The sequence below is a fragment of the Notolabrus celidotus genome, chromosome 7, assembly GCF_009762535.1.
Source record: "Notolabrus celidotus isolate fNotCel1 chromosome 7, fNotCel1.pri, whole genome shotgun sequence".
NCBI classification, from domain to species: Eukaryota; Metazoa; Chordata; class Actinopteri; order Labriformes; family Labridae; genus Notolabrus; species Notolabrus celidotus.
Genome location: NC_048278.1, coordinates 26,644,475 through 26,669,501, shown reverse-complemented (window position 1 = coordinate 26,669,501; position 25,027 = coordinate 26,644,475). Strand labels below are relative to the sequence as shown.

Genomic DNA, 25,027 nt, shown 5'->3' with positions numbered 1-25,027 from the left:
GTTGAGGAGCTGCTGTATCAAAATGAGTATGTGTCCTCTGTAATTTACTTGTATTTGTGTACATCAGAATAAAATCAAACCAAATCTGTATCTCCAGTTTGAAATCATTTTATCCCTGTTTTGTGTGTGTGTGTGTGTGTGTGTGTGTGTGTGTGTGTGTGTGTGTGTGTGTGTGTGTGTGTGTGTGTGTGTGTGTGTGTGTGTGTGTGTGTGTGTGTGTGTGTGTGTGTGTGTGTGTGTTTTAACAAGTTTAACATGTATGTTGTGTCCATTGGATTGCCGTTTTTTTAACTGTGATTTAATATGGCACATTTAAAAATCTCTGGAGTTATTTTTAACATTTCTGTGTGCAGATAAACTCAACTATTGTGTTAACTGATGTCTGTATTTTACATTTGGATGGGAAAAAATAAAGTAAAATATTTTTTGCCTCACAAAAAAATTCTATAAAATCCAGTGTAGATTCTCAAAATCATGTCAAACTGCATTGTTTTTCTGTTCAAATACTGGCTTATAATATTAACCATCACATAAAAACAAACATGTTTTGATGTTCTTTTTTTTTCTAAATGGTAATGTTATTTCTAATCCATCTTAGATTCCTCATATATCATTTTAGAGGACATACAGTACAATCTGAAAATATTGGAGTTTTGTTTGGTTCACATCTTTATTTCAGGGCATTTGTTGCCCCCAAGTGTTGAAATTCAGACATCACAGGAGGATTCATGACAGTAGGGGGCCAACAACAGGAACGTCTGTACTGTCCATGAACTGTACAACTCTTACACATACTCACAGTCAATCATGTTACTTATCATATTGTATAATAACCTGTAAAAAACAAATTACTGATTCAGCAGGTGTGTGTTAAAAAATGTCAGATCTTCAGAAATGGAAAAGACGCACCTACAGTAAGTAAAAATAACTGTAATTTATTATAATGATGCTTAGTGTAAAGTTAGCTGTGTGCTCAGCCCACCAAAGCAAACTCAAGCCCCTTGAACTTGACATTTGAGACTGTGCTGCATTTTCAAATGATTACAAAAACATCAGTCTAACAATGTAACTGGCTGTGAGGTTAATCGAGGCAACAGACCATCAAATCAGTCAGGTCTCTATTTTTTTATTAGCAAAATTTACTTTGGTCTCATTTATATTTTAGAAACACAAAACTAGCAATTTAGCAGAGTATCTGTGTATCCTTGATATCTTGTGTTTAATTGGTCATCCCTACTTTTGGCGCAACAGATCAAGATGACTTCAACCATACATCCATTTTTTTCATAAAGTCAGTTAAATGTCCGACAGTGCAGACAATCAAAGTGACGGAGATGAATTTAGCATTTTTCTTTACATCACATTCTGACTTATTTTGACAAGTAGTCAATATTCAATAATAATAAATTAATACATTCAAACTACCTAAAGGTGTCTCAAGTTCACCCATGTCTTACTGTCCTGTGTTACCAGTTAGTCAGGTAAGGCCCAACATTTCCTGAAATAGCCTGAGGTTTTAAGCTGACAGCAGATCATTTATGCTACCTGAGCTGTATGTGTCTTTTCTGGTGTGCTAAAAACACTACAGTATCGGGGCATTTCAGATCTGTACAGACTGCTTCCTTGTCAAAGAACAAGGCTAGGTGAAAAATCAAGACGTCTTTCCACACAATTAAAGGCTTCAAACTGCTTCCAGTGCTTTTGCTGCCAAGTGTAGTTTCACAAGACACAAGTGTGAACTACGCCATTAGCCTCCTTGTCCACCAGATGCTTAGTTGAGCAGCCTGCCTCCATTTGCAGAGGAAAAGTGCTCTTCACCTCTTCAGAACTTAAAAAGAAATCCTTGAAGACAAAGACAAACGTCTCATTGTGGATTAAGTAAAATTTAATATATCTACAATTATCCCTCCATACAGGCATACAGACCGATAGATTCTTTATTCATATCAATGTGGCTCATAAATCGATAAGTTACACAATATCATACAGAAGCTGGATGCCAGAACTGGACAAAAAGTTGCAAAAATATCATTTTTGTCTTTACATCTTTTCTGTCAGTGTATTTTTTTTTTGCAGCATATTGTAGAGCGATTAGGTTTTTGTTTTCAAAGTGAAATGAAATAACTGAAATACTGTTGACACACTGACCTGAACTGATCAGTGGGCGTGTTGATCAACCGAGGGTGCAGCACAGTGACAAGTCGCACATGATCCTGATGCTTGACGTGCATCACATGAGATGACAAAAGCATCAAGACTTTGACAGCATGTTTATGATAAAAATGCAAATTATAACATTAAATCTGCTCATTTTATTTTCTGCTACAGTTTATATCCCCCCCTCTCTGAATTCCTTCGGTGATGTGTTTCAAAATTAACCTAACACTATGTGACATTACGTTACAATAAGCACGACTGGTAAAATCCATCACTAACTGATGGTGAACAGTGGCAAAGATGAATGCACTGACATGTTTATATCTTTTTTTTTCTGTCACTGAAAACTGAAGAACCTGATCTCTGAGCTAAAACAATGTCTTAATCAACATGTGCATGTGATGTGATGAGTCGGGGTAAAGAAAATTGAACATAGCATGGCAGCTGGAGAGAGAAACAGCTTTAGTGTTAAGTCCTAAAGTTCCGTTTCTCAGTTGTGTCTCTGAAAAGTCTTTTCTGTCTCGCTGTCCAATAGATCTCTCCTTTTTTCTTCTTCCAGGATTTTTTTATTCTAGTCTTCATCTTCATCCTCCTCGTAATCGTCATCTGTCTGGTCCCTGGTGTCCAGGTCATCCTCATCGTCCACCTGTAAGGAAAGCGTCACAGTCTAACTAAAGCAAACAGACGAAAACACAGCTGAGTAGTCGGGACACAGAGCATGTCTCTGAAGTGTTTGATCACTAGTCACGACACCGAGACAGCTACTAGCTCAGTTAGACTGAGAGCTTCTATGGTCCTGTTTACACTGGTTGACCCAATAAAAATGGAATAGCTCTTCACACATGGAGTGTCTGCTCTTATGTCCTCTGTAACCACAAAGTACACAATAAACTTCTATGATTTCTCCATGCAAATAAAACATCCATCATATGTTTTAAAGTTTCCTGAGAGGACCCTTCATTTGTGTTGATTTTGGCGCCCCCTTTGGACAAACATTACCTCTCATCTTGTAACTGTTTTTACTTTGACGCTGCTGAAAGAACATGAACGAGTACATCCCATGACTTCTGAATGTAGTTTGAGCAATCTGGGGCAGACACATCTCCTCTTGGGGCTGGCTGATTAAGATTGGGTACATGTTAATGCCAAGTGTAAACAGGGCCTGTGACTAGAGAAATAAGTTCAGTTCTAAGACTCTTAACATCAACATACACACATGTTTTTTGTCTTAGTTTTTTTCTCTAAATTGTCTTAATTCAGATTTTTCATCACTGGTTATTACTGAAAAAATCTGTCACTGTTTTCATTGACAAAAAAAGTAGGACTTTGAGGGCGAGGACTTAGCCTAATGGGCAAGTTGTGCACCCATGTAGCGGGCAGCCCAGGTTTGAATCCAGCCTGCGGCCTCTTTCCCACATGTCATTCCCCCATTCTCTCCCAGCCTCCTACGCTATCAACTGTCCTCTCTTCTATAAATAAAGGTGTAAAAGCCCAAAAAATATAACTGAAAAAAATTTTACCTGATTGATATTCTAACATTTATAATTAGTCCTGTTAAATCTGGCATAAATACATAACACTGATAGTTTGTCTACCGTCTCTCCCAGGTCTTTGAGTTTCTGTTTGAGGGAGTGGATTTTCTGGTCCTGGTCAGCCAGCAGCATCAGCAGGTCGTCCTGCTCCTTCTTGGACTCCTGCACTTCTGTTTGCAGCTTTGCCTTCTCCGTCTGCAGGATGGCCACCGTGCTGGTGGCTGAGGCCAGCTGCTGCTCCAGCTCTGGTCGGCTCTCTGACGAGCTCTTTACCTCTGCCTGGAACAACAAAGACGAGGTTGAGCACAGAGGAGGAAGAAGGGAAAGGGAAAACAGCAAGTGTGTGATGAAAAGAAAACATTACAGGATTTTTTTTATCTTAAGAGACTATGTTAGAAAATGTAAGGTTAGAGTTATATGACTTTTGTTGAAGAGGAAGTCTACACACCTTGAGTCTGTCTGTCTCTGCTGTCTGTGCCGCGAGTCTGCTCTCTAGTTCTGCCATTTTGGCAGAATCTGATGAGCCATCACTGCTGGGTGCTGCCTCTGAGGACTGACAGAAAGCACAGGAAGGTCCATCCATCCAGTATCAGTTTACAATCAAATTATAAACTTTGCACAAAATATCATTGCTTGCATAATATCATTTGCTTGATATTTACCGTAGCTTCAGCTCTCCTGAGCAGCTCTTCTCTTTCTGTCTTCATCTGGTTGATTTCTGCCGACTGTGACTGGACCTGAATCCTCAGAGCCTCCAGCTCCTGCAACAAAACCAACCAACATGTATGAGACAATAAGCAACATATCTTATATGCTTATTTGTATTGGAACATGTATGAAGAAAATAAACAGTTGGCACATATTACAGCATATTAAGACATCAAATAAAATAAGAATCATGTTGCGGTTCATTTTGAGTCATGCCCACATACACTTATCTGTCAAGCAGCTTTATATTGCACACCTTTGTGGGCAGGGCCACTATACCTATCATCAAAAATTAGGATCTATCTTTGTGACTATATTTTTAAGTTAACACTTTCAGTATGAACAAACAAGCTTGGGGGGCTGAGGAACAAAGCTTCACCAAGTTTTAAAAAACATTTTCTGTTTTGTTAAATTTTGAATTTTTCTTTTAGGATATATTTTTATTAGGTTTTTCTGCTGTATACATCAATCGAAAAGTGCATGTTACCCAGTTTTATATTTTTACAGACAAACAGGAACACATCATACAATGACAGCCACTAGAGTCCAAACTAATGTGTTTTGAAATGTCATCTTAAAAATAAGAAAGGACTCATGAAATAGAAAGATATGAGAAGAAGAAGAAGAAGAAGAAGAAGAAGAAGAAGAAGAAGAAGAAGAAGAAGAAGAAGAAGAAGAAGAAGAAGAAGAAGAAGAAGAAGAAGAAGAAGAAGAAGAAGAAGAAGAAGAAGAAGAAGAAGAAGAAGAAGAAGAAGAAGAAGAAGAAGAAGAAGAAGAAGAAGAAGAAGAAGAAGAAGAAGAAGAAGAAGAAGAAGAAGAAGAAGAAGAAGAAGAAGAAGAAGAAGAAGAAGAAGAAGAAGAAGAAGAAGAAGAAGAAGAAGAAGAAGAAGAAGAAGAAGAAGAAGAAGAAGAAGAAGAAGAAGAATTTACAAATGACAAGAGGACATTAGGTCTTTTAGCCAGGAATTTTCGGATTGCAGTTTGTCCTTTATAGTATTTATTGATGAAAAAAATGTAGAACACCAGCCTTAGAAGACAGAACAGTCTGATGTCTTTTTTTTAAGGTTTAATCCAGCAACTGGAGAAAGAGGAGTGCATTGTCATGATTTCTTACCTTGAGTAGTTCTGTATGGTCTGATTCTGCTGCTGCTGAACCCTCTGCTGTCTGTGAAGACTCTGACCTCTGCAGTCAAACACAAAAAGAAAACAACCATGATGCATGGATTTATATATGTCTGCAGGATAGTGCATCAATTTAAAGCTAATACAAACATACACAAAGACACACAAAAAGTGGTAATAAACCCAGCATCTTCTAACAGCATCTCAATGGCTTTGAAACAACAGTTTTATGTATTATCACAGATTTCACACACAAACAAAACACTAATGTGCTCAGAAATGTACCAACCAGGCTACTGATGAGTGTGTCTTTTTCACCGAGTTGTGTCTGAAGGAGTGTGTGTTGCTTGCGGAGCTCTTCGAGTTCCTCTCTGAGCTGTGTGACCTCCTCTGTTTGAAGTCCGTTCATCTGCGAGCCGTCTGCCTGACTGTTCGACTGACTCTGGTTGTCTTTACCTGAAGTGATAACCACACACACACATATGTAAAATCACATTCGAATCACACCTCACACCAAACCCACCTTCAAGTGTCATTTGAATAGCAAATTGTCAAAACCCCTTCCAGCTTTGAGATTTTAATTTGGGGAAAAGGATCCTTTGAGGGCTGTAGACGGCGCAAATAAGGTCCAAGCCAACCAATGAGGTGAACTCACCTAATTTCAGTTTGAGGAGGTTGTACTGATCTTTGTGCTGCTGGATCTGAGACAGCTGCTGTGTGACTGTCGTCTGCATCTGTTCGTTTTGAGATGACATGGATGATACCTGTTCCTTCAGCTCCTGAATTTGAGTATCCTGCACATTACATAATGAATAGATGAGTACATTGGATAAAAAGGACATGAAATACACACTAAAAAATGCAAAGGGCCCCAGCACTCAGCTCTGTTTACCTGTTCTCTAATCAGTTCCTTATACTGAGTTACAATGTTGTCGTGTTGCTCTAACGTCTTCTTCACTTCCTCTTCCTTCTTCTCCTCCTCACTGGATTTATGAACCGATTTAGTGATAACACCTGTAGGGATTAACAGGAGAAATAATTTAATAAAATATCCTTCAAACTTGACAATAAACAAACAATCTTTGGATAGTCTCTCACTGACCCTCCAGCTCTTTCACCAGCTTAGTGAACTCGTGGTCAAACAGCATCTGCTCTGGAGACGGGAAGACGGGCTGCGGCTTCTGAGCCGCCCGCGAGTACAGCTCATGTTTAGTGATGAAGCCCAGTTTCTCGACAAAGTTCTCCTTCCCTATCCGCTTCTCAATGAGCTGCTTTAGCTTCTCTCTGAGAATGACAGAAGCGACATGGCAGGTTTTAAACATGAGGGAATTTAGCTTTGTGACAGTCACTAAGATCAAAGATGCAAAACAGAAGACGACATACTAACTCCAATACACTATTTACCAATACCAGTTTACAAATGTGGTCATACAACTACATGTGTATATTACTAAGGATGCACGATATAATCGGCTCATTATCGGTATCGGCCGATATTGGCTTTAAAATGAACTATTGGATATCGGCCAACACGCCGATATCCGCCAATATGATTAACCGATAAAATAATGGGCTGCTGCACACATGTTGGGCTCATGTTTTAAGTTACATTTTAATTTAAGCTGCAGTCTGTAAGGTACATGTAGCTGACTAATTTAGGCACATTTACTGTGAAAGAGTAAACCATTTTATTTAATTTGGGTTTAATTGCTGTACAGTTGCACTTTTCACATGTTCCCTGTGAACAGAGGTTAGGTTTACTTACTATGTCAAATGTGAAATTGGCCAAATTTGCCCTGGTTGTGGGTATTGTTATGATTGTCTCAGGGAGAGCATCATCCAAGTTTTAAGTATGATGTCTCTTTTTGTATAAATTTTATCTGAAAGCAGTTGTCATAAATAAATATGTAGTTTTAAGTATTAAGTATTTTTCTTATTTTGCACCAGAAATGAATATTACATAACAGATGTGATAAGAGTATCACCATAATACTGTATGCTAATTCCAATACAGAAGAGAATTGATGATCTCTGCAATTAGGTGTTCGGAAAAAAATATCGGCATCGGTATCAGTAATCGGCTACATGAGTTTTGAAATATCGGCATATCGGATATCGGCAAAAAATCAAATATCCTGCATCCCTATATATTACAGCTACAGCAGTTTATCTAAATACGTTTTACCGTGCACATTTATGTTCCCTAGTATATGTTTTGTAACAAAATTGTAAAGACTGATTATTTTCACACTGTCTGTGAGCTGACACTTACTTGGTGTAGTTTTCCAGTGAGTTGTCATTATAATAAATGCAGATGCCGAGAAGCAGCGCACAGAGACCCTGCACCAGCCTTTCATCCTCCCCCAGGTTCTCCGAGATCTGAGCAGTCAGCTGAATGAGTCACAGAGTCAAGGATCAATTTAACTCCCTGTAGCACTTGAGTTGGCCTATGATTCTGTCCCGCTCATGTTTGAGTTGAACAGGTAAGACTTTGATGAGAAAAAAAGTATGAGCAAAACATGATTCATTTGTAAGATGATCCATAGGCAAGGATACAAAGGGAACGTTCTCCTGGTTGTGAAGAAAGTGTGTGACAGCTATCGGACAGTTGCTGATCCAAGTACACAGCAGCATGAGGAGGCCGACCCGTGTCTGCACTTTACTGCCCTGCAGAGAACAAGAACACAATAAGAGGAATGTCACCAAAGGCTTGTTTAATGATGTTAATAATGTTTACCATATATGTAATATACAAGGGGGATAAAAAAAATATTGAACAAAATCATGGAGGGTTATGTTTACCAAGGGATGACAACCAGTATAAGAATGAAACGACTGGCTTCACATTTCTTTGTAATGTGCAATACATATTAAAGTGGGTTGGCATGTGGTTGTTTTTCTTGAGAGCCTGGTGAGTATTTAAATATGTTTTTGAAATATGACTGTTGTGCTGTTTTTGTTGTTCTTTTGTGTTTGTAACTCAGAGACTGCTACCTTGGCCAGGTCTCTCTTGAAAAAAGAGATTTTAATGTCAACGGGACTACCTGGTTAAATAAAGGTAAAATAAAAAATATATATATGACTATTGGTTAGAATTATAACTACTGGATACAATTTAAGCTCTGGCTCTGGTTTAAGATTAAGATCAAATGAGAAACATATCTGCATGGAATTCCCCCAACAAATGTAGCTAAACCCGGAGGAGAGGGGAAGTAAAAAATATGAAAGAGGGCTTCTAAAATGGCAACAAAGTGTCCCTGTATTATCCTGTGTAAGAAGAGCATGCTGGTTTTGTGAGCATGACTTTTCCATCAGCTGCCTTGTTTTGTTTTTTTATGTGACATGTTGAGAGTAGGGTTGCAAAGGGGTGGAAAATTTCCAGTAAATTTTTCCGATAAATTTACATGGGAAGTTAAGCTGGGGAATTTTGGAAATATTCCAAATAGGAAACTTTCCATGGGAATTAACTGGGAATTGAAGGCTTTTTAATGGAAAGGTATCATATCCAAGCATAAATATTTTTTTTGTTATAAGCAGACATCCATCCAAAAGATTACAATTAAAACAGATTTATTTGTAAGTAGAACTTTATCAAGTGTTAAATATTTTATTGAAATATCAATTCTTTCATTGAAGAACAAAAACATGAATGTTGAGTTAAATATTACTCATCCCCCCCGACCCAACCCATTCAAAAATTAACAATCCCAACAAAGTCCCATTCAAAATGTTAAATGAAAAGAGCCCCTCTCCCTCCAACAAAGTCCCATTCAACATGCAAATAAAAAAGCATCTGCAACTGTACTTGCATGAAATCTGTTTTTTAAGTCAGGATTAGGCTAAAATGTATTTTCCCCAATTCTATTTAAGTTCCTTATTAAGAGCCAACCTTCAATTTAGTAAATTCCTGGTCTATTCCTGTTTATTCCCATGGAAAGTTTCCAACTTCGAAAATTCCCGGAATTTTGCAACCCTAGTTGAGAGTAAAACCCTACACTCCAAATGCATGGTTAGGTAAATCCAAATAATTAATTTGAAGCACTTCAGTCACAGCAACCATTAGTAGGTATTAATGAGGTTATTATAAACATAGAACAAGGACATAGTCAAAATAAATACATGTATTATATTCAAATAAGACTATGTTTATCATAGAGACACAGAGTTAAATAATCTGCCCTGTTCTTTACCTCCAGCCATTAGGTCGTCCACAAGTTCTTATTAGTTTGGGGGTTGAAGTTTTTTATTCTGCAAGTGATTTGATGACTTGCAAATCAAGTATCATGACATCAGAATAGAATTTTGGATGTATCACTTGCTGTCAGCACATGCAAAGCAAAACTTGCTAATTGTGCTTTCCAAGAGTGAAAAATAACTTCAGTAATAAAAAAAACCAAATCATGCATTTCCATGAAAACAGCTTTAAGGAGCAGCTAATGGAGCTTTACAAAGAGGTCTACAACGTCCTGGCTTCCATTTCCACTTGACAAAGTTCAGCTTCAAATGGAAACACATTCATTGCACTGGTTTTTACGCTGTTTTGAATATTCTGTTTGTTCAAAATCAGTTGTAGAAAAGACGGGATGGAGTTTTCATGGAGTTGGAATGTACCATGGTGAAAATAAGTAATGGGGGTAAAGGATGCTAAAAAGCCAGTGCATTATCACTTAATGCACATCATGCTTTGCAGCAAAAAAGACCTAATGCCAAAAATATGAAAGAATAAGGAGCTGTGCAATGAAGAGGTCTAAACTTATCAGCATTCAATACTACAAAAACTTACAAAATCACCTTTTCAGATTTAGTCTCCAAATGTGACGAAATGCAAAAAAATAAAGAGGAAAACAAAAGACAGAAACATGACACCAAGTATTCAACAGACACTGGCCTCTGCAAAAAAATGTATGTATGTGTTTATGTGGGTGAATGTGGTTCCAACAAGTTAACCTTTAATGTGAACTCATTGGTGGAAAACATCCTTCAAGCTGTAACATTTGAGGAAGATTTTAAAGAGAGAAGCCTGGAAAATCATCAGTATATCACCCTCAAATGTCAACGTGTACTGACCACAACTTCATCAGTCTGGGACCTCCAACAGTCCAGAGGATATAACACTCCCCAATACGAATGTATTACAATGATACAGTTAGTCTCCTCACTATCAAGTTTGTCTGGAATAAATCCAGAGGAGGCTTCCACCTGTTCAGATGTCTGAGCGATCTCTGCTGTATTCTTTCAAAGTAAGAAGGAGCAAGAGTTAGAATCCATCCCTCACTGTCAGAAGAGTTCACCAAACCATTTTCCCTCTGGTTTAAGACCACTATGTAAAGGTATGCTGATTAACTCGTAAATGAAGACACTTGCTTTCAGGGTAAATTACAGCACATCAGTTCATTTGTAAATCTTTCACTCTGTCTGATCCTGACAGAAAGAGAAGGCTTGCTTCAAATTCCCTTCGTTGGGAGCAGAAATGAGTACTGCAGTCTCAGAGTACTGATTTCAAAATGTTTGTCTCCTGGGCAAACCAAGTGTGGAAAAAGTAATTTCGTCCTTTGATTTGACTGAGTTGAGTCTGTGTTTTTTTTGCACCAGGCACTGAGAATTTCTCGTCACGCTCTGACTGCTCAGATTCTGTGTCCAACACATCCAGTGAGACTGAGTTTAATTTCTTCCAATTGTAAACAGTATGCAGAGACCATCAAGTCATCAACTACTCTTTTTTTCTCAGTTGGGCCAAACACAACTTCAATCAAGTGTTTCCTGCTTGGTCGTTTTCACTGAATCCGACTCCTTTCCTGCCGATAGTGACATTCTACACCACAGAGTCCATTTTCATTACCAGGAAGGAGTTTTGAAAAGACAGTTTTCCTTGTGCCCGACCATAAATGCACCAGAGCCCTACAACAAGAGCCTTCAAGCAGTTTTTTATTTACTCTGGCTTAACTTCAAAAAGTAATGTGGACACCCAGGAGATGGGCCCGGTTTCCCTGTTTCCTTGATCCAGAATGAGTCAAACAACTTGAGAACATGCTTGCCAAAAGCAACCAATAACCAAGAGGAATCACCGTGAAAAGGCAGTTCAGTTCATGCATTTTAGAAGACTGCCAAAGACTTAAATTATAGATTGGAGCGTAGAACTTCAATATAAAAAAAAAAAAAAAAAGAACAATTGGCAACTTTAGGGGAAGCATGAAGAGCAACACGTAAGCCCATTAACACTAAAGGCCAGATTCCACCAGATCCTTGTCCGGTCCGTCTCCGATCCGTCATGGCACCAGATCTGACAGGTTTATACACTAGTATGTATGTAAACCCGCACTGGATCCGCTCCGTTGCGCTCCAGCTGCGTCTCTGATCTGGCAGGTCGGAACGTAACGGATCAGATACGCAAGACTTCTATTTTTGCCGGACGCCGGAGCATGACGCATCAATTCAGTACAGAGCAGATGGAGAGGGACAGGAAGTCAGGCACCAAAACAAAATAAAAACCCAGTTAATTTTCAGAATAAAACACTCTGTGTTATCATTAGATCGTTTTTAACTTAACTATGACAAAAAAAATGTCATTTAGAGCGGAGGCAGGCCTGGAGTCAACAGGTCAGAGGTTTTCAGAGGCTGATAAAGACAACAAGGGCGAGATTCAGTGACATGGATCTGGTGGGAAGTCCCATGTCAGAGAGTTGGTAAAGTATGACTGAAAAATGTTAACCTTCCTCTTCACACTTACACCAAAACCATCTAAATTCACTTTGAGAATTCAATGATCCTCTCAAGTATACAAGTTTAAATACTCTTGAGCCTTCACTGAGAAAAAACAAGAGTAGAGATCTCTCACTCCAACAGGAAAAGCGCCAAAAGCTGCAGCAGCAAACACTTACTGAACAGATAAGGGCCTGCAGCAGAAATGGTCGAGGTCACAGCTCAAGCAGGTGTTATAATGACTGAAGTGGAGACAAAACCACAAAAAAAAGGTCCTGTGTTCCCTCTCTTTAAATCTCTCACTAAGTCTCCACTTATAAACTTAAAGACTCCACTTGTAGGAAACACTGAAAGCAACCAGTGCTTCCAAATAGGAGTGGAGGAGCGCATCAGTGTGGATCCGGAATGAGGCAGAACTGAATCATAGCCGCAAGTTAGGGACAAAGACAGAGTAGTTAAGAGTTAACAGAGGCAAGATCCCCAAACGCACGGGCCAACAAGACCGCTACTATAGATGCCAAGCCATTGTAACCAGCGAAGGTGCTGTCCAAACACTCAAAACACACACAGAGACATAGTTTGCACACACGTTACTTACCCGCCGGGCGATCTTATCTCCCTGCAAAACCACAATAACGTGACATTGCTCTATTTACTGTTGTTCACAATATCAATCTTTGTTTATCTGCCAAACCTTCAAAGACAAACATTCCCTGATATAAACCCCCCACACATGAGCAGGTGAGTTCATCTGTTACTCTCATACCTGGGAGAGAATGTTTGTACATTGCTGCAGCAGTGAGACCGGGGGCTTTCCCAGGCTGGTGGCCAGCTGGACCCTCAGCAGCTGCTCTTTCTGGGTGAGGTTGTCCTGCAGGGAGTGAGCCAGAGCTACAGCAGCGCACCAGTTGGACAGAGAGTCCGCTGAGAAAAGGCCTCCGCACAGCAGCTGGCCCGCTGAGATGGAATTGGCTGGAGGACAAAAATAGGAGCGTGTCAGTCAAAAGATAAATGTAAACACCATTAAAGCTGAAGGTATCGAGTAGAATCAACACTTGTCCACACAGCTCTTACTGTGGCTGTGTGTGTTGTTGAAATTGTGGTGTGCTAAAACAACTGCAAAGGAACACAAATCCCAGCCAGCTTCAGGTCAAACTTCCAACAAAAGGCATGCTGATGGAAAGTAAATCTACGCACCTCTGCCAAAACACAACTTCTTTGTAGTATTCGGATAACAATAATAATAATATAAGATTTATATAGCGCTTTTCTAAATACTCAAAGTCGCTTTACATAAGATAAAAGTAAAAATAAAAACAGGTAAATAAAACAGAACAAGGACAGAGGTGGGGCGGGGGTAGAGGTCATGCGTTTTTGTACAGGTAGGCCTTGAGGAGTTTATTTTAAATGATTGAAGAGAGTCAGAGTTGCGGATGTGTGGAGGGAGAGAGTTCCAGAGAGCCAGGGCAGCAATGGCAAAGGCTCTGTCCCCCAGGGTGCGGTGCTTGGACTTGGTGATGGGGGACATGAGATTGGCATCTGATGATCTGAGGTGGCGAGATGGGGAGTGACGTTTGAGGAGGTCGGTCAGGTATGATGGGGTGAGGTTATTGAGGGCTTTGGAGGTGATGAGCAGGATCATGAAGTGGATTCAGTGCTGTATGGGGAGCCAGTGGAGGTGCTGATGGATGGGTGTGATGTGGGCTCTGGAGCTGGAGTGGGTGAGTAACCGGGCAGCGGAATTCTGGACATATTGGAGTTTTTTTTGAGGTCAGTGGAGGGGAGGCCGATAAGAAGACTGTTGCAATAGTCATGTCGGGAAGTTATGAAGGCTTGGATCACCAAGGAACATCATTTTACAACAAATTACAAATACATCTTATTGCTCAAGTAAGCCAGTGTGAAGCCTTGGTGTAACTTGTTAAATCTGATTCTCATTAGACACTCATGAACAGGTGCTCCTCCAACCAACATGTAGAATAACTTATCAACATCACTTCATAAAAAAATTAAATTAAATTAAATAAAAAATGTGTAAGTCACGTAAAACTATTGTAATTATATTTAGGGCTTTCCAATGCACATTTAAAAAAGGTTTTAATATGAATTTTCATGAAAACGAGTGAGATATCCTCTTTGAATTATGATCTGTGAGAATTAAAAAACACAATTGCACTAAATATTGATGGTTAGTAATGGAGTTAATAATGAGATTAAAAAAAATGTTTATTGGTATTTTTTGGGGTTCTGACACTTTTGAATCATTAAATATGCCCCAGGTCAAATTGACCCCAGAACATTATTGCTGTCCCTTAAGAAACAAATATAACTGGAGGATTAAACAGCTAACAATGCCACCGTAAACGATTTCATTTAGTGTGACTGACCATCGATGGTGGAGGGCAGCAGTGTAGCCACAATCTCCCCCTGTCCTTTCTGGTTTTTGTAGAGGAAACACTGGAAGCAGTAGAGGACTGCACAGCGAAGCACAAACGGCTGTCTCTCATTCACCATGGACATGAGCAGCACCACAATGGCCGGTCTGTGAAGAGAGGAGCAGAGAGACAGAGATGAATATGAGTCACAAAGAAATGCAAGGATACACTCAAGTCGCAATACGATACTAACCACTACGCTGAGTTCACAGTAAAAAAAAAAAAAGTGATTACTTTTTATAGGAGAAAGGAACCCAGTTTAAGTTCCAGATTTAGAGAAGTAATAGCCTCACAAAGCTGGCTTTAATCTATGTCCTGTTTTGTTAACAAATGTGCTTTTATGTTGAAAGGACTTGTAAAGAAGTGTGGGCTTTTATGTTGTTGTCAAGTGGCAACCTCCAGTCTAAAAATATGAGTCCAATGCGGAAGTGCTTAAAACTGCTGTTCATCAAGGATCCGCTTGAGGCTGGCTACGAATGTACCAGAAACCACATACACACCAATTAAAAAAAGACGATCTTTACAGCAGAAATAAAAATGTTTACAGCCTGGTTCAAAAGACGAGTGTAGTCTGGATAGCTCATTTCTCGATCGGCACACACTGTAAGGGGGTGAATTTCGAAGATATTGAGATTACGTGTCTTCCAATGAGAGGCACAGCTGACTTGATTGACATGCGGGAACACTATAGCTGTTGGCTAGGAGGCTCAAAGCCCCCCTCTTTATGTCACAATCGCTTGACAGCAGCAATATGGCTGCTGTCAACAATTGGCCTCAAAACAGTGCTTCAGAAACAGATGGGTGACGTCACGGATACTACGTCCATATTTTATATAGAGTCTATGGTTGTTGTCAAACATTGGTGGTTAGGTCTCTCTGGCTCTCTCTCTGTTCGCCACATGTATGCAAGAAGCAGAGAGAGCCAGAGAATGAGAGAGAGATATACTTTTACAGGCCACCTAGGCATCATCTATTGGAAAACACACATGCAAAGGGTCCTCAGCTGCAGACACAATGTTTCTAAGCCTTTTTTCAGCAACAAATGAAATGAAGTTATGATGTTGAATGAGAGAAGTCAGAGGCAGGTATCACCCTCTGCTGTTTAAAAATAGAATACTGACATTCATTCTTCATCTGACCAATTTAAATAGTTTATGTGTATTGAATTTCAACGGTCTCATAAGATATCATTGCTTCTCCAGAAAATGTGATGTCTTTGTTGGCTGGTTGTGTCTCACCTTGGTGGGTTTGAAGGAGCATTGACAGATGCAAAGTAGTCCTGGTTGACCTGTGAGCCTCTGATAACCTCTGACACAGTGTTGATTGTCTGGAAGAGAGCGGCCATGTTAGAAGTTTTTATACTGTTAGAAGGAGAGGAGTCTTTCATATGAGGACACCCTGTCCTCTACATTATGCAATTCTTTCTAAATTCAGGTGCTTTTACCTCAGTAAGGATGTCAGCAGGCACACCAGTGGCCATGAGGATGGTGCATAACTGCTGCAGCAGACCACATTGGTACATGGACTTCTGACAGCTGGCTGTGGCCCCAGGAGAGTTCACCGGAGATACCATTACTCTCACCAACTGGAAATACATCATTGTGCAACATTTAGGGTAATACAACATCCCACTGTCATGCATGTTTAAACTGCAATTATGTTAAAGCTTAATTAAATTACCTGCAGCATTAGGTGGAGGTTGGTGACTTTCTGTGCAGACCAACCAGAGTTATCGTCCCCGACCTCAAACCACGGCTTCATCCTCTGGATGTATGAGCCCTCCTTAAAGAAGTTCTGATTGGAGCTGTTGTTTTTTAGCAGGTTGAGCAGCAGCAGCAAACAATCCTCCACCACAATACCTGCAGAGAGAGAAAAAAGTGCCTGTTTGATACAAATAATAATAATCTTACATTTTATTAAACAGAGAAAAGGGAGCGGGACTCTTTTTCAATCTTAGGAGGAAATTCTGTATCAAATCTGTAAATCCGTCTACCTCCATCACTGCTGCCCTCCTCTGTGATGATATCTAGCAGACGTTCAAATGCGTTTTCAAAAGCCACAATTTTCTGAATGGCGGCATTGCTTTTGGTCAGCTGTTGAAGCAGCAATAAGCCCTGTTGGGAGGGAAACACAGATGGTTATCCACCTGAAATAAAATACATAACACTGTGGAATATTTTTTCATGATATTGGAACCAGCAGTAACACCAAGCAGAGATTCAAACCAAAATCAGCTCTGTGATAAAAGATTACTGGAGCTTTGTTGTTCAAGGGACTGGTTGAACAAGAAATATGAACCAGGAAGTCCAGTCTAAGTAACAGATGTGTGATATGAAGAGAGAACAATGTACAAACACTCGGAACAAAGACTCTTAAAGCTTTTAAATAACATCACAGCAACAATCACCTAGGTATTTTTTGTCCTGTTAAAAACAAAGACTCTGATAATACTACCAAGTAATTCACCAGAAAAATAAATGTGTGTGTAATTGCTTTGCTGGTGCATTGCCTTGGAGGAAAGCATGACATTGTTTTGTTTGCCAGATTTCTCTCTGTTAGCATGACTGCTTCATCATTGGATTTGCTTTGATCCAATCAGGGCTTTCTTCTGTCACACAGAGCTAGTGTCAGATTGGACTTCCTATGTTTCAGAGACTTTTATAAGGATTTTATTTAAATTCAAAGGTGTCAAGTAACAAATTACAAACACTTCGTTACCTTCCCTAAGCAGAAATTTTGGGTATCTTCTTTACTGGAGTAATTATTTTTCAGACGACTTTTTACTTCTACTCCTTACATTTTCACGCAATTATCTGTACTTTCTACTCCTTACATTTTAAAATTAGCTTCGTTACTCCTACTTCATTTTGGCTTGATTACATTTCGGCTTGTCATCAAAAAAAACACATTTATGTACATTGACATTCCAATAAAGGCTTTTGGTAACATGCCTGTGAAGTTTGACTTTTTGCACCATTACAATACTTATAGGCAACTAGTCATCAATCCTCTGCTCCATGAAACACGTTAATGCTCAGTAGTACACATATATGGTTCTTTAATGTATCTTCATTGTATGAAAATGCGTTCATTTTCAATGGGCATGAATGCGGCTGAAACAGGTGCAACCCAAATATTTCAACACTAACATATTAATATAACATTGTAGTCATTATGGCCTTCAGAAAAATGTTTTTTTTGGGAGCTGGGGTAGTGCACTATAGGCCCCTGTGGCGCAGCCTATAAGCTTTTGTGCTTAATGGCATTTCTTTCCCGTTATACATTACTTTTACCTTTATACTTTAAATAGTGTTTAAACCAGTACTTTTACACTTTCACTTGAGTAAAAAGCTTGAGTTGATACTTCAACTTCTACAGAAGTCTTTTTAAACCCTAATATCTATACTTCTACTTGAGTAATGAATGGGAATATTTATGACACCTCTGTTTAAATCACAAAATGACATCTTTAACAGCTGGGAGAAGTACTCACATCATTTCGAATGACCTCTCGAGAGTCTGCCAACAGGTCCATCAACCTGGAAACACCTGCAAATTGACACAGAAATAAAAAGGCTGTCAAATACTAGTGGGTCAAATTATCAATTTTCTCCACTTAACAGCTGTTTTTAGTCAAGACATGCAGATACGTTCATATAAGACTAAAACTGGGGGCACCGTTGGCCTAGCGGTGCCCCATATACAGAGGCTATAGCCCTCATCAAAGAGGTAGCAGGCTCGTTCCAGCCTCGACCATTTACTGCATGTCCTCCCCCACTCTCTGCTCCCCACATTTCCTGTCTCTCTTCAGCTGTCCTGTCCATTAAAGGCAAAAATGCCCAAAAATAGAACTTTTTTTTTTTTTTTTTTTTTAAAAAGACTAAAACTGCACAACCAGAGTGAAATTCTGACAACACAAACAGCTTTCATCCTAACTGGGGAGAGACACTCACCCATGGGGCTGACCAGAATAATCCCTTGGACCTGTACACCCTGGCTCTTGAGGAGAGCAGTCAACAGCTTCACCCCAGGCCAACGTACATGGAAGTCAAACTCCTAAAAATAAATAAATAAAAATGATTTAATACAAACAGACGTCAAGAAAATTATGAAAACACAGGAACAGTTCAGTACCTCCAGGAGAGTGAGCAGCAGAGTCACATGTTCGGGGTCCTCAATGAACCTGTCTGTGAACAGAGCACCGAGATCATCTGCCTGCTTCTGAGCGGCTTCATCTGTAAATGAGATTGAAAGCTGAAATGAGTAACAGGCCGGGTCAATACTCTGGCAGGAGTCATCAGTGTAGTGAGGTTCAGTTGGTTTGTTTGTAGCAATCAACCAGAGTAAGACAGCAACAATTACTGAGTCTGCCACTTCTCCAAACCTTGCCAGTGTTAGTGCAGGTGACTTCCTGCTACTGAATGAGAATATTACAAAGAATACATGAATCTAAGTCAAACAGGCGGATGTGCTCAGGGTGAGACTTGGAAACAACTAGTCTGGAAAACAACGGGGGACACAGATGTGGGGACAGCTGGATTGGAGGGTGAACAGAGCAAGATCAGCAGGATTACAGGGAAGGGGATTCTACTGGGAGCACACCGAAACAGACGTCTTATGAGCTGGGAGTTTTAATGAGACAAACTAGAACACCTTTGCACTAAATTCATGCACTAGTTACAAAATACAGATAAAGCAATATTGATAGTTTGAGCAAGAAAATTAACTAAAAGCAAATATCAATTTATTTCTGACTTAATGACTACAGGTGCTTTTCTACAACAGGAACTTTCCCCAGGAACAAGGGACTCTTTGAGGAACTATGTGTTATTCAACCACAGGAACCAGGGTCTAAATTTAGTTCTGGGGTTGTTCATCTCCCCTGAAAAGCCCTTACTTGTGGGCTAGTATTTTCAAATGTTTTCAAATGTTACCTGTCACATAACAAGGGAAGTCTGTAGAGATAAGACACTCAGATTTATTACAAGACACAACGGTTATCCTTTGCTCCAAAAACTTTGACACATCTTTCCACTTGTTATTTAAGCATCTTTGCAGTTATGGTTCACTCTCACTAATTTCATCATTCGCAGGTTCTGGAAAATACTCCAACAGACTTAAAGCTAGGGTTGGTAGTCACGGAAAACTAGCATGAATTTGAATGTAGCATGTCCTCAGGACTCCATCTAACCCCTCCCCTCCCCTCGGAGCTCCTCCAAAACGACGCCACCGCTCACATTCACGAGCGCTGCTGCTTCGCGACCATATGATCGTGACTGATTCAAAACCGGTCCTCAGCACATCATTTGTGTTTTGCACTATGTCAACTCATGTCTCACTCAGAGGTAATAAAACACCAAAACACTATCATAGTGAAAGTTAAAAACACAAACAAACATGAAACGTATGCGCAGGAGGCAGGGAGAACGTCGGGACAGGATTTGATTGGTTGCATAATTTGGCTCCTGATGGCAGGGATTGGTTGGTGTTTTCCCAGGTTTACTCCGGCTGTAGATAGCTGCTTTTTTCACTCTTTGTTTAAGAACACATTATGTATTGATTGCCATCGGGACATAAAGATCATTTTAACCAGTATAACAAAAAGTGTATCTAAATCTGACTACAAACCCCAGCTTTAAAAGGTGTGGGAGTTTTTTGTACAGCATGATTTTGCACCAGGCAATGCCAAAGCATGTGAAAGATCCACAGGGGCCTGTGTCATAAACAACCTATCAGAGTTGAGAATGTTAGATGTATGTTTGACTTGGCTGGCTAATTTTTCTATTAAGTGGATTTTATGCTTCAATTAACAAATGCATGCGCAGTTGTTGTTGCACTCTGTTCAAGGATCCAAGAAAAAAAACTAACGAAAGCTAAAAGTTATTCAAAAATGAACCATCAATGCAATTTCACCACAACAGAGCAAAGCCCACCAGTTTTTCTAATGTGAGAAAAACAAAGAAGCAGTGGGAATATTAACAGACTGATGCTTGGAGACGTGATATTAGTGAAGCATTCAGTTATCACCAAAACACCTTTAAGTCACTTTTCCAAAGCAGCCACATGTAGTGAAGTTAGTTATTGAGCAGTGCTATAACCTCAGCATGGATAGCTTGGTTTCAGTACTGACCAGGCGCTGAAACGTTTGTATTCTTCCCTGAGACAGGGATATGAGTTACTCCATCTGAGAGAGCAGAGAGGAAGAGTACGTTTAAAGCCTCACCCAAAAGCTAGCTTTCATTTGAACCGCCGTGAAGAGGTATGGAATTAGCTGTGTGAGTACATGCGCTTAAACAACCAAGACAACACTAAACTTGATCTGTTGTTGAAGTTGTGTATGGGACTATCAATGTGCTTTTTTTTCCCCCCGTCAAAGAGAAACCTTTTGTTTGTAAGCACTGCTGCTGGTTAAAAAGAAAGAGGTGGGGTTCATCATGCACAGTCAAAGAGTTTTACCTTCTGATTCATCTGTAGGGTTAAAACATGGAAGAGAAGAGAGACGAGAATCTTAATATAAAGCAGTCATTGTCAGTGTGGGGGAATGCAAATTGACTCTAGTCCACTTGACATGAATTAACATTTCCACATGCAAACAAAACTCAGGAGATTCACAATTACGATGAATTATCATCAAACAATAAACAATGAAAGGAGGAATTTATAATTATGAGACTGTGTAATACCTTGCTCCTCCTCCTCATCATTGCAGATGATGTTGTACAGTGTGTCCAAAGCATACCCCAGGATCTCAGAGTCAGACCTGTTTGTTTTAGCAGGGATATGCATTCACAGTGGTTAACATGTTTTCATGCAAAGAGGTTAAAAGGACAAAAGAGCAAAAGTACAATTTGCATCAACTCACCTGTCAGTTTGCAGTATGTTAATCAAATGTTCCATCGCCTGTGTGCCGACTTCCATGCGGTATTTCTAGAAAAGATCAAAAGGAAGGTAAGCAAAGTTCATTATAACAACTTTTTTTAAAAATGCCAAAAAAGGAAGCGCCTTAAAATGGAAATCAAATGTTGACATTACTATTGGCTCTCTGAAATTAAAAAATGTGTTCCACTAGAGAAAATAACTTACAGCCTGAGAAATCGGAGTAAAACATTTTATAAGATACGGCAACCCTATCTGGACTACATGGAAAACCTGCCATCTCACATGATGGACTGTGCCATGGTATAACAAAATTGTATTAAGAATGTCTTGAATATCACCTTTGAGGTGAAAATTAATTTTTGTCTTGTCTATTTTTGTCTATTTTTGTTTTTCTATTTTCCTTATTTTGGAACTACCTACTGTCTGTATTTATTTCTGTAATAGTAACTTATCTCATACATTAGGCTTCTTTCTTTCCTTTTCTGTCCTTTATATATGTTTAGTTTCTGTTTGTGTTTAAATCTAAAAAGCTAAATAATATTAAAGTGGATAACATCTTTTAATAAGACAGCAATTTAGTGTTATATACAAGATGCGGAAGTCATTTAAACTTGATATGAAGAAGCATAAGAGAATATAAAATACCACAAAGATGGGTTGTATAAAACACTTAGAACAAGAAAATAAAATCAAAGATAAAGTATACAGTAAAATGAATCAAATAGGGTAGAAACATCAAAGTACAGCTACACAACAAATAAAGACATCCTAGATTTTATACAATAAAAAGAAACAAAGGCAGGTTATGTTTTCTTGAACATGTCATGCCTTAAAAAATGTAGTGCTTCTTTTCTGTGCTAGACCTTTAACATATCATCCACATGGACAAAAGAAAATACATTTATAAACTCTGTATTGTGTTCAGTCTGAAATACAGGAAGTCAACACGTCCACCTCTGTGTTTCTGACCTCACTCAGTGTCAATGTGCAAGCTTACGCCTCCTAAACCCCTTATTCATGCCTGATAAACTCATTAGTCATAGTTGATGGGGCAGCCTGTCACAGAACTGTCCGTAAACAGAACTGAGAGAGGGGGCTGTGTGGAACATCTTTATCAATAAAACAACTAGGATAAAAACAATACAGTACAATACTACATCCTGCAGTGAAATCTAACCTTGACACGGCTTTGTTATCTTTTACAACTAGTGTTTTTTATTCTAATCATGTAAATTGTCAACTCTTCTTTCAATAACTGCAATTTTTACCTTAGAGAGGGACTTAAGAGCACGGACAGCATCTCTGCGATCTTCTAGGAGCGTTGAGGAAGCGACCCGATCACACAGCTTCTGGATCTGTAGACAAAGGAATCATTGTTTACTCTTGTAAAAACTTCTGATTCCTGATTCTGCTAACTTATAATATGCATATAATCTATAATTGTATAAACATCTATTTTTCTGCATACTTGTTTCATTAATCCTAAATGTAATATTTATGTCTTCCAGTATTTTAAAAAGCATGACTGTCTTTTTTGAAGAAGTATGTCTATCTCTTCTTATCTTCCTGAATTTTTTTCTTGGGTGGCAGTAACAATGAGAGAGAAATTGAGCAACTCTCTTTGTGTGTGTGTGTGTGTGGGGGTGTGTGTGTGTGTGTGTGCGCGCGCGCGCGTGCATGAGTGATACACTATTGGCCAGTCAAACTGTTTCTGATTGACTATATGCATCTGGTAACAACATCTGACACACTGCTTCAAAATAATGGACCAACAAGGCTCATTGGAGATGCTGTGGAACTTGGGTTTACTCCGTTTCCTCTTGAAAGGTGCACGAAAAGGTCACAGCACTGTGGATGAATGTTTACTTATGCTTCTCTTTAAACACGAGCAGGAGTAGAGACCAGTGGTGGACAGTAAGAAAGTAAATTTACTTGAGTACTGTACTTAAGTACATTTTTTGAGTATCTGTTCTTTACTTGAGTATTATTTTTTGGGGGGAACGTATTACTTTTATTCCACTACATTCAGAAGGCAATTATTGCACTTTTTACTCCACTAACTGTCTATCAATGTTCTAGTTACTCACTACTTTTGCTTTGAAGTCAGCTCATGAATTTCCTTCTCTTTTCTGAAATCTGATCCCTAAAACAGTAAAATGTGTTTCTGTAGATCTGTTTGTCTCAGTGGTTTAGCCGTACCTGTGCATCTCCCCAATTGAACTTGGAGCAAACACAGAGAGAATATCTCTCAGATCAGGCAGTTCATTTAGAGGTGATGGCTATAATTCTCCACCTGCACTTGTGTATTGTGAAAATACAATATTTTAAGATATGTAAAAAAGTACTTTGAATACTTAAGTATTTTTTAAAAGCAAGTACTTCAGTACTTTAACTCAAGATATAATCTGGCAGAACAACTTTCACATGTATTGGAGTAATATTTGACCTGGAGTATCTATACTTTGAATTAAGTAATGAAGACGTGTTCTTTATCCACCACTGGTAGAGACAGAGTCTGGATGAATGCATTGTGTTCAGTGCAGGAGAACGAACCTGCATCTCTGCTCAACCAAAATCTTCATTTTTAAATAGAGGTTATATTAGATTTATGGAATATGTCGTTGGATGTTGTTAACCTAGCTTCTGACTGTCAATACTTCTATTACAAAGCACAATCTCTTTTCTTCTATTCGTTTTCATTCATTCCACAGATCTTCCAGCAGACATGTCAAACACAGCCCAGCTGCTGACTGACAGATACGCTTCGTAAGCTAACTAGCCAATTAGCATTCTGACTGTCTCGTTGTTCTTTTTTTACGAAGGCCCCAACCTCTTAACAATTAATGCTGAGTGTTTCACAGGAGGCAATCCTAAGTGTTTAACTATTATTACCAATGACGTGTGTGGTGTCACATTTAGACATGTACAGAGCGTTGAAAACCGGAGCTAGCCGAAGCTAGCCGGGCATGTTCTCCTACCGTCTCCGCTCCAGAGGGCTGCGGCCCGGCTGCCTGCCCTCCAATCACTCCTCTGAAGAAATTCATCTTCACAGACGTCCTCTCGGTGTCCTAGTTCAATCCCCTCTGCTTCTTAAGAAAGACTCGACCCCCCTCTGTGGTCCGTGTTTTGACTATGCGAATAGAAAAGGTACAAACCAGAGATTTTTTTACACTGTGTACACTGACGGACCGACCCCGGAACACCGATGTAAACCCATTGCGCATGCGCGCAGACGTGGCGATACGTGGCTGATCAGAAGACGACTGAGTCCAGTTATTTAAAGAGCAAGACACTAATTATTATACTGATGAAGAATAATAAAGTAAACACTAAGAACTATTTCATTACTCTTTGGAGTAAAACCAGAGGAGAGGGAAGTAGTAAAATTACAATATTATTTTACACAATGAACTGAGAGTACATGGGTTTACAAGCAATTAAGCATTTGCATATTGCCCTTGTATAAAATTACACTCAACAGGTGCTGAAAAAGAC

General features: G+C 39.3%; 1 protein-coding gene across 3 annotated transcripts; it reads right to left on the bottom strand.

Moving 5' to 3' along the window:
- Positions 1–1,864: 1,864 nt before the first annotated feature.
- On the bottom strand, positions 1,865–24,795 carry uso1 (USO1 vesicle transport factor). Of its 3 annotated transcripts, XM_034687725.1 has the most exons (26): positions 24,511–24,795; positions 22,801–22,887; positions 21,516–21,580; positions 21,337–21,413; positions 21,110–21,121; positions 20,784–20,837; positions 18,788–18,888; positions 18,607–18,709; positions 18,147–18,202; positions 16,647–16,767; positions 16,334–16,512; positions 16,098–16,238; positions 15,892–15,980; positions 14,606–14,760; positions 12,985–13,190; positions 8,076–8,186; positions 7,792–7,910; positions 6,622–6,803; positions 6,412–6,533; positions 6,175–6,313; positions 5,809–5,975; positions 5,512–5,580; positions 4,352–4,450; positions 4,138–4,242; positions 3,753–3,968; positions 1,865–2,803 (listed from the first exon to the last, which is right to left on the bottom strand). In XM_034687725.1, the coding sequence occupies exons 1-26, from the start codon at positions 24,574–24,576 to the stop codon at positions 2,729–2,731; spliced, it is 2,916 nt and encodes a 971-aa protein (XP_034543616.1). In that variant the 5' UTR covers positions 24,577–24,795; the 3' UTR covers positions 1,865–2,728. The 3 variants fall into 3 exon arrangements, with proteins under 3 accessions (XP_034543616.1, XP_034543617.1, XP_034543618.1); XM_034687726.1 differs by lacking the exon at positions 20,784–20,837; XM_034687727.1 differs by lacking the exons at positions 20,784–20,837; positions 21,110–21,121 and having other exon boundaries at positions 24,511–24,749.
- Positions 24,796–25,027: the final 232 nt, after the last annotated feature.